This window comes from Engraulis encrasicolus, unplaced genomic scaffold (assembly GCF_034702125.1).
Source record: "Engraulis encrasicolus isolate BLACKSEA-1 unplaced genomic scaffold, IST_EnEncr_1.0 scaffold_154_np1212, whole genome shotgun sequence".
NCBI classification, from domain to species: domain Eukaryota; kingdom Metazoa; phylum Chordata; class Actinopteri; order Clupeiformes; family Engraulidae; genus Engraulis; species Engraulis encrasicolus.
The window spans coordinates 1-13,737 of NW_026945065.1; the positions used below are offsets into that span (position 1 = coordinate 1).

The 13,737-nt window shown below is 44.1% G+C and overlaps 1 protein-coding gene across 4 annotated transcripts; it reads right to left on the reverse strand.

Moving 5' to 3' along the window:
* Positions 1-2,992: 2,992 nt before the first annotated feature.
* LOC134442417 (sideroflexin-1-like) lies at positions 2,993-13,427 on the reverse strand. 4 transcript variants are annotated; one of them, XM_063192588.1, is made up of 6 exons: positions 13,363-13,427; positions 11,270-11,448; positions 8,946-9,116; positions 5,880-5,978; positions 4,186-4,261; positions 2,993-3,083 (listed from the first exon to the last, which is right to left on the reverse strand). In XM_063192588.1, exons 2-6 carry the CDS (start codon positions 11,431-11,433, stop codon positions 2,994-2,996), a joined length of 600 nt encoding a protein of 199 aa, XP_063048658.1. In that variant the 5' UTR covers positions 11,434-11,448; positions 13,363-13,427; the 3' UTR covers position 2,993. The 4 variants fall into 4 exon arrangements, with proteins under 4 accessions (XP_063048658.1, XP_063048661.1, XP_063048659.1 ...); XM_063192591.1 differs by having other exon boundaries at positions 13,393-13,408; XM_063192589.1 differs by lacking the exon at positions 13,363-13,427 and adding an exon at positions 13,254-13,356.
* Between the last annotated feature and the right edge of the window lie 310 nt (positions 13,428-13,737).

The following is a 13,737-nucleotide window of genomic DNA, read 5'->3' on the forward strand; positions in this document are numbered from 1 at the left end:
CACACACACACACACTGTATGACATGTAAACATCTAGGCCTCAAGTTTGTGAGGAAGTGTAAATAAATTAATTCAAATGTAAATAAATGGTTGAGAGGTGCTGTGCTTTGTATGATGGCCCACATTACACATTGTAATGGTATGTGGTAGGGGTGGTACGGTTCACAAAATTCACGTTTCGGTTCATATCACGGTGTCAAGGTCACGGTTTTCGGTTCTCTACGGTTCTTTTTTTTTAGTTCATGATAAATGGTGCACTGGCTAATAGAATCGGACTAATCACTAAATATCCTACATATGGTTTGTATACGCGTATAATGTGAAAATGGTGTGATTTTAATTGCGTCATCCTCTGATTTGGTCTTATACGCTAACGTTTTAATCAGAGAGACTGGATAAGATACTCCTAGAATGTCTGTTTTACAATATTTTCTGGGCAGTACATGAATTGCGGTTTGCGATGGATTGCACGGTTCGGTTCGGTATGTGTGTGAATTGTACGGTTTCGGTTTTCGGTGCGGTTTGTGCCATCCCTAGTATGTGGATATACAAACATTCGAGCGAAGCATTTCCTTTATCTACAAGTATTACCTTCAAATTGTTCCAGTTCCAACTGATGCCCTTAAACTCCTCCCCCCCACTGCATTTGTTTTTGCCAGTGCTACAATACACATACAGTATATCACGAAAGTGAATACACCCCTCACAGTTTTGCAGATTTTTGAGTGTATCTTTTCATAGGAAAGCATTACAGAAATTTCACTTTGACACAATGATTAGTGACCTTTTAACAACATATTTAACCGCTTACATTTCTTGTTCACTCAGAAAAAAACTAAATACAGCAATTAATGTTTGAACATGTACTCACAAAAGTGAGTACACCCCAGATTAAAATCCGGTAGAGAAGGGGCTATGTTGGCTCGAATCGTCTCAAAATGAAACGAAATGAAAAGGGATGACAAGGGAGGTCATCAGTGTGCGTTTCAACCTTTCTTTGCATTGAACTTTTAAATTTTGAGTCTGCATCTGGCTTAAATAGATTGGTGTGAGATTTGAATGCAATCCTTGCAAATTTGTTTATCTTGGTCTCAAGAGAGATGAACAGACCAAGGATATGGATCACTGGAACCATGTCGTGTGATCTGAAGAGACCAAGATAAACAAATTTGCTTTCGATGGTGTCAAGCATGTGTGGTGGTAAACAAGTGAGTTTTACAAAAAAGGTGCATCCTCTCAATAGCCAAGCATGGTAGTGGGACTGACATGGTTTGGGGATGTATGAATGCTGTCAACATTGGCAATCTGAAATACACCTAAAAGAAACATGCATGTCAACATGCACTGTGACTACTGAAGCAGATCATGATATTCTCTATAGGATTGCATTCAAATCTCACACCAATCTATTTAAGCCAGATGCAGACTCAAAATTTAAAAGTTCAATGCAAAGAAAGGTTGAAACGCACACTGATGACCTCCCTTGTCATCCCTTTTCATTTCGTTTCATTTCGAGACGATTCGAGCCAACATAGCCCCTTCTCTACCGGATTTTAATCTGGGGTGTACTCACTTTTGTGAGTACATGTTCAAACATTAATGGCTGTATTTTGTTTTTTTTCTGAGTGAACAAGAAATTTAAGCGGTTAAATATGTTGTTAAAAGGTCACTAATCATTGTGTCAAAGTTACATTTCTGTGATGCTTTCCTATGAAAAGATATACTCAAAAATCTGCAAAACTGTGAGGGGTGTATTCACTTTCGTGATATACTGTATTAGTTACTGACCAATGCAGTTGTTCCATCATCTAATGACATAAAACTCTAAACCAAATGCATGAAAGATGGCACTAGACTGAGTGTGGAGATCTGTCATTGCATGTAAAAAAAACCAGCAAGCCTTAGAACAGTGGTCAAAATTAATCATTTCCCCTTGCTATGAGAAGTACTATTTTGACACATTTGCTGTGGTCATCATGACGAGCATTTTGCGCTTGTCATCATTACCGTAACTTGCTGTCGCCACCACCACCCAAAGATGACAGTTATGTTGCCCAATGCCCAAGATTGGAGAGATAGCTCGGACGCCGTGGGCAGAGGAAGTGACAGAGACATTCAAGAGCAATGAAGGCCATTCAAGAGTAATGGAGGCTTCGAAGAGGGGATGTCTGCGCTTCAGTCTTGGTGGTGCTCACAGTCGAGAACAGCAGTATCGGGACAAGCTGAGCTACTTCACAGTGACTAGACCCAGGGATGACTGGAGCACTCAGCAACTTTTTTTAGAGGTTTTTTATTTTTTTGGTGCAAATAATGACTGACGTTTCGACGCACCTCAGAGTCCTGTAATGGAGTAACGGAGGCCATTCTGCTGCGACCCACCTCTAGCACCAGACCTCTCTCACTGTTTTCAGGCCGACCAGGACAGTGCCAGTGCCAGTTCGCAGTTTCCATTCGCATTGCAAACCAACTTTCTGGTTCACTGACGCCAAGATCTGTAGCGTGAACACACTGCTGGCCGGTTTGCAATTAGGAACGGGCACCGCCTGGCATGGTTCTCGGTCAGTCTGAAAGCGCTCTGTGTGTGTGTGTGTGTGTGTGTGTGTGTGTGGCTCCGGAGCCCCCTGGTGGAGCTAAGCGGAAGTACACCACACACATACTGCAAGTCTGGAATCCTGAGAAGGTCTCGAGCCAGAAAATTGTCGGAGCATTTATCATTTCAATATCAATGGCGGCTCGCATTGAGACCTCACAGGACAGATTATAGACTATATTGACTCTTTAGAGATGAACAGACAACGTTTCTGAAGGAAACTGTTGGTGGCAAGGACAGACAAATGATAGATAAAGGCATGCATTCTGAAGACAGAGCCAATGCGTGCTCTCCCAGAGTGGAGTTGACGAAGCTGCGTGGTACTACACAGGGTGGGCGCGTCAGGTAAACTCACCTCTGCCTCATGAACTACACAGGGTGGGCGCGAGAGGGTCAGGTAAACTCACCTCTGTCTCATGAAGGGGATGTTGATGCAGTTGGCCGCGGCAACAGCAGCGAAGGGAACGAACCGACTGATGATGGGAGGCAGACGCTGGAGAAGAGAGGAAGAGAGATGGGGAAGAGAGGAATGAGGAGAGAAAAGGAGAACAGTGGACAAGAGAGAGGAGGGAAGAGATGAGGAAGAGAGAGATGAGGAGAGGAGAGCAAAGGAGAACAGTGGACAAGAGAGAGGAGAGGAGAGAAGAGTGGAAGAGAAAGATGGGGAGAGGAGAGCAAAGGAGAGCAGTGGAGAAGAGATAAGGAGAAGAGTGTGGACATAAGAATTACAATATCATTACAATATATCATAAGTGAACAAACAGTGACATGCAATTTTATAAGGCCAAACAAATATAGATAGAACATATTTCAAGCATAAATGTGATGATATCATCTAAACAAACGGAGATGTTTAAGATGGGAATTCCTTGAAATTCCTGGTTGTCAGCTTCGACACTGGTGCATATCTACATTTTAACGCAATTGAATGAGATATGATTTAAGACTCACACTTACATCTCTCAACCTCTCACACTATACCGGCACAGTGATGGGATAAATGGTATAAACATGCTCCAGATTTGACTTGACTTGACCTTTGCATAAGCACACCAAGCAACCATCAGCCATAAACTGGCGAGATAGAATTGAATCTTACAAATCAAATCTAAATCAAGCCAATCAAGTCTCTCTCTCTCTCTGTCTCTCTCTCTCTCTGGTGTCAAAGTGTAACTTAGTGAAATCTTTTTAGAACACAGGACGATGTTTTTTTTTTCTGATTTTGTACATTCAGGCACTGTTCCTTGAACACAGTGTGAGTGTGTGCGTGTGTGTGTGTGTGTGTGTGTGTGTGTGTGTGTGTGTGTGTGTGTGTGTGTGTGTGTGTGTGTGTGTGTGTGTGTGTGTATGTGTGGCCCTCAGAAGAGTCATGTGGATGCTTGCGAGAGCCCCTTCTGGCTGGGTCTATGGCTCTGGGATTGGATGTCACTGGGTGTGCTTGGAGTGTTAGCAGAACACAGGATGCGTCATAACAGATAATTACGGATTTTGTGCATTTGTACACATACAGTATATTTCTATATAGAGCTGTTTTCCTGTGTGTGTGTGTGTGTGTGTGTGTGTGTGTGTGTGTGTGTGTGTGTGTGTGGCCATACCTTGGCTAGGGCCTTGAGGCTCAGCGCTGTAACGACTGCTCCAGTGGTGGCGCTGACGTACGCTGCCCCCAGCTGGCTGTGGAGTGAACAACACACAGGTCACGAGGGTCACGTCCCACACAGGGCACGGGGGTCATGTCCCATAATACACTTCTGTCTCATCAAACACTCCCTCATCCCCTCTCTCACAAGCCCTCCTCTCTCTCCCTCATTCTCTCTCTCGCACACACACACACACACACGCATATAAATGCATGCATATAGACACACAAACTCGTATATACGCACAAACGCATTCACACACACACAAACGCATTCATACGCAAGCAAACATTCACACTCCTCTGCAGTGCCTCTGTGGGTGGATCTGTCCTGATCTCGGGTGCATTTCTCGAAACCGAAGTTGCTAACTACGTTAGCTGCTTTGTTGTTTGCAGTGCAATTTCCCAATGGCAACTACATACTTTGCTAACAGCTAACAACTCTGTTTTCGAAACGCACCCCTGTGCTGTCCTGTGGCGTGCTGTTGCTGTTGCCAGATGAGGCTGATAATTTCCAGCCCAAAAATCCTCAAAACCCAGATAGAAGCTCAAAATCTCACCCAATTCTATTGATTTCTATGGCTAAAATTGGGCGGGTTTTTCTGCTAAATGCCATTTTTACCCGCACTCGGCCATCCTAAGCAGCCCAATTGGGCGGGAAACAGCCCAATCTGGCAACACTAGCTGTTGCTGTTCTGTCATTAGCAGCCTGAGCAGCATTCCTCCCGTTCCCACACCACAGCTCAACACTTCTCTCTGAATGCCACAGTCACAGGGGACACGTGAGGCTCGAGCGGGCCATATGCCATGCCCATGCCCTCTCACTCGCAAAATCATTCAGTCCTTTATTTATTTAAAAAGTATAAAGCTGCATGGAGGTAACGCGTACTACATATGTGTGGTGAATAATAATGACATTTTAAAACTTTTGAACTGAAGAACTTGCAATTGGACAGAAAATCTAAACGTCATGTCATTGATCCACATACAAATTACATGTACCTATTGACAGTAAAGGATTTTCTGCTAGTCAATCTCTTCCTTTTAAGATTACATCACAATGTAGCGGAACAGGCAGGATGACATGTCCAAATAAATGCAATCCATGACCAGAATATCAGGCAGATTATCGTAGCAGACCATTACATAACTCCACCTCTGCCAAAGCTCTCTGAAACCCAATATCAGGAAACGCATGGTACCATAGGCAGGAAACATGCACAATGCATTTAGGATCATGTACAGTATGTTATGATCAGTGTTTCCCATACATACACAGACCATTCTGTGGGGTAGTGCCACAGAATGAAAATCGAGAACCGCAAATTGACCAAACATGCATGTCAATTGGGGTTTACACATAACACCTGCACTGGCTCGACTTGTTTTGCCTGTAGCACCACACAAAACACTGCGTTCCCATCAGCAGAGGTGTAGTGAAGTCCACTACTAGCACCACGCAACATAATTGTGCTAACTAGCTGCTAATTGCTATCTAGCTCAGGTCAAAGGTCGTGCTGAGGTAGTAACTTTAGGAAACGTGCGTTTATACCGCAACACACGGGTGACGACAAGGGGCAGGGGAGCTGTAGGAGGAAGAGGAGGAGGAGGAAGAGAAAAGGAGGAGGAAGAGGAGTGAGCAGCCGGCCCTACTTGACTGTCATGGGGGCGTCTCCGCTGCGGTTGGTGTAGTTGACGACAGCGTTGAAGGACTGGTTGACCCACTGCCAGAAGACCACCGCCGGGGTCGTCCTGCATAGAGGGAGAAGAAGGGAGAGGAAAGAAGGGCAGACGAGGGATAGAAAGAGAAAAAAATGAAGAGAACACAGAGCAGAGAGGGAAAAGAGGGAGAAATACATGATTCAATACATACGAAATAACAGGTTAAGAATAAGAGACAATGCTTGTAATTTTATACGGTACAAATGGTAATTTTATGTGTATGTAATTTTATACGGTACACTGAGGTTTTTACAGCCCCATGCTGGTCCTTGAAACATGCACAGGCACATTAAGGCAAATGGCACCAGGCTCCATGGAGCCTTTCAGCTATAAATGTTCCTAAACGACTACACACATACATATGAGGCAGCGCAGACCAAGACACTGGAAATGTGTAGGTTTAAACATCTTTCCACATTTCCTTTATGGAGAAGTTATGCACAACCACAAGGGCCATCGTGAATCTCAAGGGCAACAGCCTGTGTCAAAGATTCCTCCTTGAAAAGACGTACCGTAGACACGGGTCAATACCAACATACTCAAGTTACACTTCATGCACGCACGCACACACACACACACACACACACCGCTGCAGGGGGGTCTTTTGTGTAACCCTGTCCAAAGAAGACCGAATAGCCATAAATAGACCTGAGGAGTAGGGGCTAGCTCTAGCCTTATGGAGCGTGAGGCTATGAGATCAATGGGCCGTGGCCATCATGAATCATTAGGCTTAAGAGGCTTCCTGTTTAGTTAGCGTGTTTTGTTGCACTGAGCTACAACTCTACCCACCAGGACCATATGGCTCCCTGCCTGACCTCGCATGATCAGGTCGCCCAGGGAAAGGGGAAAGCAGTGAAGTGAGCATATAGCGGACTGGAACCAGACCAGAATTGACTGAATGCATTTGGAGAGGAAAATGAATGGGGTGAGTGATATGTCTATGTCTGCATGGTAAAGTAAGAAACGTAATTTCAATTCTTTGTATGACCAGCGCATGTAAAGAAATTGACAATAAAGCCGACTTGACTTGACCAGAATGGACTGTATGCATTTGGTTACAGGGGAGAGTGAGCAGAGTGGAGGGGAGAGTGAGGAGAGTGGAGGGGAGAGTGAGGAGAGTGGAGGAGAGAGTGACCAGAGTGGAGGGGAGAGTGAGAGAGAGAGGAGAGTGGAGGGGAGAGTGAGGAGAGTGGAGGGGAGAGTGAGCAGAGAGTGGAGGGGAGAGTGAGCAGAGTGGAGGGGAGAGTGAGGAGAGTGGAGGGGAGAGTGACCAGAGAGTGGAGGGGAGAGTGAGGAGAGTGGAGGGGAGAGTGGAGGGGAGAGTGAGGAGAGTGGAGGGGAGAGTGGAGGGGAGAGTGAGGAGAGTGGAGGGGAGAGTGGAGGGGAGAGTGAGGAGAGTGGAGGGGAGAGTGGCCAGAGTGGAGGGGAGAGTGGCCAGAGTGGAGGGGAGAGTGAGCAGAGTGGAGGGGAGTGGTGAGTAGGGAGTGGAGATGTGAGTGACCAGAGTGGAGAGGTGAGTGGTGAGCAGGGAGTGTCAGGTTACGTAAATATGGAAGTGCACCTGCTTCCTCTGGGAAATGGGTCATTGTAGTGACTTAAGGGATTTTGGGAAATATGTAGAGTAGAGTTGAGTACTTTTATTAATCCAGAGGGAAATTAAGGTGCTACAAAAATACACAAACTTACAGACCGAATACACATTCTTGCACATTGCAGTAAACATATAGCACACATACATTAAACATAGTGAACATTAAAGCAGGTCCTAGGAGTCAAAGGGGCTACCCGATTTGAGGAAAGAATCGCTGAACCTTTATATGTGCCAGTTTACTAGTCTCCATCTATGTATAATACTTTAATGCTCCCACAAGTGATTACGAAGGGTCATTTAAACCCATAACCCAGCATATTTTTCCAGGTCATCACCTTGTATTTTTCTAACACCCCCTTTCCAGGTGTGTTTAAACCATGTTTCAGAGTGGCATGCTTTTCATCTTTGGTGGAGCATCCGTGGCCTAATGGTTAAGCAGGTGATCTTAAGATCAGAGCGTTGCAGGTTCGAATCCCACCCTTACATCTCCCTACACCTCACTTAATGGCTGTAGTGCGCTTGTAACTCCACATTGCTCCCAGTACTGTAACTAATATCCTATAAAATGACTGTAAATCGCTGTATGTAATGTAAGGTAAAATGCAATGTAAGGTATCAGATTACCTGTAGAAGGTGAGCATGCAACCGGTGATGGTCATGATTCCCTATAGAAGGTGATGGTCATGATTCCCTCAGAGTTCCCACTCTAATTCAGATATAAAATTCCATATTTTCCCACGAGTTTCCAGACCCCAAAAACTGAATTTCCATGACCATTTCGGTAAAAAGAAATGGTAAAACGTTTTTTTAAAGTGTGAAAACTGAAGATTATCTGTCGAAGCATTGTAGTATAACCAGTAAGAAATAATGTTATACACCAAACAAAAAAGTGTTTTGCTTTTAGACAACTGTTAAAAAAATCCATGATATTCCATGGCTGTGCATGCAATAATGGTAAAATTCCATGACTTTCCATGAAAACATTCATCAAATTCCATGATTTTTCAGAAATTCCATGACCCGTGGGAACCCTGTTCCCTATAGAAGGTGATGGTCATGATTCCCTATAGAAGGGCCCCACCGTAGCGCCAACAGTAGGGCACCGTCTCTGTCTCTGTCTCCCGACCCACTTCCTGTCCAACTCTTTACTGCACTAGCGGAAAAAAGGCCAAAAATGCCCCCAAGGTTCTCTCTTCCACACATCGTGCTCTTCCTTCTTATTGGTGCGTTTCTGAAGTAATCAAGTAGTTAGGAAATGGATCACACTCATTTTTTTTCTCCAGGAAATAGACAGAGACTGTGACCCTGAGGAAGGCTCTTGCAGCCGAAACATCTGTCTGTCTCTGCAATGTTTGAACAANATGCCCCCAAAAAATACATTTTAAAAAAACAAAATAAAAGATTACCTGTAGAAGGTGAGCATGCATCCGGTGATGGTCATGTTCATGGGCACCTGAGCAGACATGCGTCCCACCAGGATCATCTTCTCTCCGGTGTCCGGGTGGAAGGCGGAGTCGTAGATGTACTTAGCCCTCCATAACTCATCCTCCGTCAGGCCGGGCCGCACGATGCCTTTTCTACAGATACACACACACACACACATTACATTACATTACGTTTGGCAGAGGACTCCATCCAAGCGCCATAATCATAGCATACTGTATATCACACACACACACACACACACACACGATTACATTACATCAAAGTTTGGCATATACTTTCATCCAAAGCGACTTACAATTGAGGACATAATCAAAGCATATAGCACACACACACACACACACACACATGTACATACACACACTTGTTGAGCAAGTATTAAAGTTTATAATGACTGTAGTCAAGCTAAGCTAGTGCTATTGCTGAACCATTGCATGGTGCTAGGGCATTTCACGGTGACTGTAGTCAATATTTCACTCAATCACTAAATGACAGGCTGAACAAATATAAGAATGCTTAATGACAGATAGACATGCTATGCAGTGCAGTTTTATATTTTATACATTTTATGGATTATATGTATTAATTTCTATGTATGTGAGTGAGGGTGCATGACTACTGCATGTGATGCAGAGACAGTAAAGACCAAGACAAATTTCCCCTTGGACAATAAAAGTCTACTTTACTATCACAATAGTACTACTGAAGAGAGGGCTCAGGTCTTCCTCGCTCTACTACCATGGTGCGGAGGAGGAACTGAGCTGTGGACGTCTGTCTGGCCCGATTTAAGCCCTTTGGTGGAGCAAAACATACGGTAAACAAACAAAAAACAGCTGTTCCTCCGCGAAGAACTCATTAAAATATATTCAGGTACCAGCTGCCACAGCACAAAGTTGGACATTTCTGGAAAGGACCGCAAAATGTATAAAGCCCTGTTAGTAGAAACGATAACTGTTCTGAACATCGAAAGTGCATTATAGTTAGCACACTTTTATCGCCCCTTCCATAAAACACATACAGTATTAGCATGATTTCACATGTAGCCACAGACGAATGAGAAGATTAAGTTACAGGGGCTTAACACCCCATTAATGATAATAATGACCATCACCTTCTGTCTGTCTGTCTGTCTGTCTGTCTGTCTGTGCCGTTTTTGAGCATATGCGTTTCAAAATTCTACGATTGTGACCTGAAGCTGGCGCCTATGCATGTTATACGTTTGTAAATATAGCCATGATAGCCATCCCGACCCGGCCCCTCCCACAAACAACACCATTCTGTATCCCTGACTAACCCCACATGGACACTTAAGCACAACACAACAATAACTCTCAAAGGCAGTTGCATGGAACAGTGACGCCCACCCCTCATCAACAGCAGCACCCATTGGTTGGTGATACGGTGACACGGTGACCCTCCCCCGTGCCAACCAACCAGCTTCTCTCAATGCTGACCTGACTCTAAACTCTTACAGGGCACTGTTGTTTTATTTATAGCAAGGTACCTTGTACTCAAAGTTTAGTTGACTGTTGTGGCTTGCTTTTCAAAGAAATCTAACCCACTTAAGTAAAAAAGAGGACAGGACCCAGCAGCAACCTACTATCTTGTGATTTCTAAGCCTTTTAGTTTTGTACACCCAAAGCCCTGTCTATGAACAGTAGGTCTGGGGGTTATTCCAAGAACATATTTAATTGATTCACTTGGCTAAATGAACCTATATGATGTGGAAAACCTGATTATATGTATATAGCCTGCATGCGTTGTCAATAAAATATACATTTTTAATCTTTTTTGGCCCGTTTGCCCCAAACCTACAGGTTTGCAACCAAACTATCTTATTGGAATATCTCATTGAAGAACGCAACACAAACAAGTTCTGTATTCTGCTGAAGATGGTTTGACCTTCAAAATGTTAGTCCCTATGGTATGTTGTGCACCTGAATAAAAAGGGGGAAAAAGGGCATCTGTGCTGCTCTAGCTTCTTCTCTCCGCTGTAAGTTATGGAATGTGCAATACAATCATGGTCCGTGTAGAGAGAGAGAGAGGCATCTATGAGTTGCATCTGTGGGTTATCAAGTAACCTCAGGTGCTCATTAGCGTCCAAAGGAATGCATGTAGAGAGCTGAGAGAAGGTCCGGGGCACTCTGAATTAAAGTTCATGTCCCTTGATGTCCCGCTCAGAAAAATAAAGGACTTTCAACTTTACTTCAGAGTGCCTATGACCATCTCTCTGCTCTCTACAATCAGGTTCCGGTCGCTCTTCGTCCCCTGACTTCGTGCGACTGACCTGTAGTCCTCGATGGTGACCCGTGCGTCCTCCAGCACAGCGCCGGACAGCAGCACGTTCCTGGGGTCGGTCACCGTGAAGAAGTGCTGGGCGCGGCCCATGAAGGTGCCCTGGTCCCATCGCGGCTCCGCGATGTTGATGTTGAGCGGGATATCTCCAGACATCTTCACCGGGTTAACCTGAACACAAAGAGGTTTTGTATTCAAGAGTTAGGGACACAATTAATGAATAATGAATAAATAAATGAACCTTCTTCGTGCAACGCTGTTTGACATTGTGGCAAATTCGTCCCTCTTGTATTTTTGACGTCAGCTTACAAGCACTCATTAGCAACCTACATACTGTAGCTGCATTCATTCAAAGGGGAGTTAGAGTAGAGAGTAGAGTAGAGTATCGTTTATTGATCCCAGGGGGAAATTAAGGTGTCAAGTAGCATACAGACATATATAAAGACATTGCCCACAAGACATAACACACATATTTACACATAAAATAATCATATATAGCTCAATGTTACATACATTTTGCCAAGGCATCACTCTCTCTCTATCACACACACACACACACACACACACACACACACACACACACACACACACACACACACACACACACACACACACACACACACACACACACACACACACACAACACACACAGAACCACACACACCACACACACAGAACCACACACACACACACACACACACACACACACACACACATATATATAAAGTGTAAAGTGTCCACAGTGTTCACATGTGCCTTAGCTAAGTGGCACATAGAAGCCAAGACAAAGTTATTTTCATGCAGGGAATTAAAAAAAAATAGGCCTATTGCTCTCCCTAGTAAAGCATACTGGAATACAGTATCTATGGGATAACTGCCTTTTCAATGTGTCTAGTTAAGGAAAAAATAAAATAAAAACTTATCTTGTGTTTAAAAGGTTGAATTTGTATAGGCCAAACATTTCAGCACATAACTGGAATGACCAAGTGTACAGCATAGTACAGTATAGTGGAAACAACTACTGAAAAGTGAAAACAACGCCCTCTGCAACCAACTCTGTTTTCATCTCCAGCCTGCGAGAGGGGAAATGTGGTCAAACGCATTCCAAAACACTGAATCAGAGGGGAAGGGATGACTCACGAAAAGAGAAAAAACCTACTTTATTTGAGCTCACAAACGCCTTCAATGGCCCCTTCCTGGAAATGCAAGAAAGACACCACCATGCTACTGCCCCGAGGCCAAAGTGTTGTCATTGACCAAGTCGTTGGAGTGATACAGCAAATACATGCTGATAAACGACAGTTAATGCAACTCACAGTGCAGCAACACAGAGTCGTGCCAACGTGACTAGTAGCGCTATGCCCTGAAAAAAACTGGCTGACAGATGGGCATCACGCGTCATGCTGCGAATGCATCTCACGAAAAGCAATTTATGGCTACCAGGTGTAGAAAGGAAAGGGGTCGATTGTTCGGCGAACACCGACACCAGAGAGTCAAATTGCATGTTAAGATGGCCTGGATCTGGCGTCTGTCAACAGCCTTATCGATTATTTTGACAGGAGTATCCAACATCACGAGCTAACGTTAGCTACATCACGCTAAATTACACTAGTGGGTGGCATTAGCTGGTGTTATTCCAGATAGCCAAGCAAACACGTTTCAAAAACATCAATAAAGCCAGGACATTTGCAGGAGCTAGTTGTCAAACTACAGTAGCAAAAGCCATGATCTAAAGTGGCAGGAATGTCCATACCAGAGGCGAAACACATTCCACTTCGCATAATTATGATCCACAATTCACGGCAGATTAGCCAAGCAGGCAGATTAATCACTACAACATAGCCCATAGCTATGCATGGGAGCTAACCGACCACCACCCAGCAATGAGAAGTGAAAGAAAGATGACTGAAACTCGTGTATGTCTAAAAGAAGAGAAGCAATTCAAGAGCACATGTCTAGGACACATCAGAACATACCTGGGTCTAACTACGTTCGTCAAAACTTGCACAGCTTAATACAATGACCTCTCAGAAATATATTTGACAGCTCATGGGGTTAGCTACTGTACACATTCAGCATATCTACCTTGAAATCAGAGGGAGATAAGTCACCTACAACAGCGGCAGCCCGGTTACGCTCGGCCGACGTAAAAATATGATGTCACCACACAGTAACTTTGCGATTGGACAGTTTGACAAGTTGGGGAAACCACGTTGGATTTGATTGGTGCAGACTCGCTTCCTGTTTGTGAAAGCAAAGGACTCCTTGGGCTTGGGCACTGGTAAATAAATAAATAAATAAATAAATAAATACACAAAGTTTGTAATGACTGTTGCTGTTGTAGTCAGGGCTTTGAACCGGTTCAAGGAACGAAAACGAAAACCGGGAACTTTTTGTATTTTACAGGGAACAGAAACGAAACCGGAAACGTTATTATTTTTTTATGTTCTGGAACGGAAA

Excerpts from the sequence above, each read along its gene's own strand:
- LOC134442417 (XM_063192588.1), bottom strand. The coding sequence starts at position 11,433 with ATGTCTGGAGATATCCCGCTCAACATCAACATCGCGGAGCCGCGATGG. Across the intron at positions 9,117-11,269 it reads GTCACCATCGAGGACTACAG|AAAAGGCATCGTGCGGCCCG; the intron begins GTCAGTCGCACG and ends GTGTATCTGTAG. Across the intron at positions 4,262-5,879 it reads GACGCCCCCATGACAGTCAA|CCAGCTGGGGGCAGCGTACG; the intron begins GTAGGGCCGGCT and ends TTCACTCCACAG.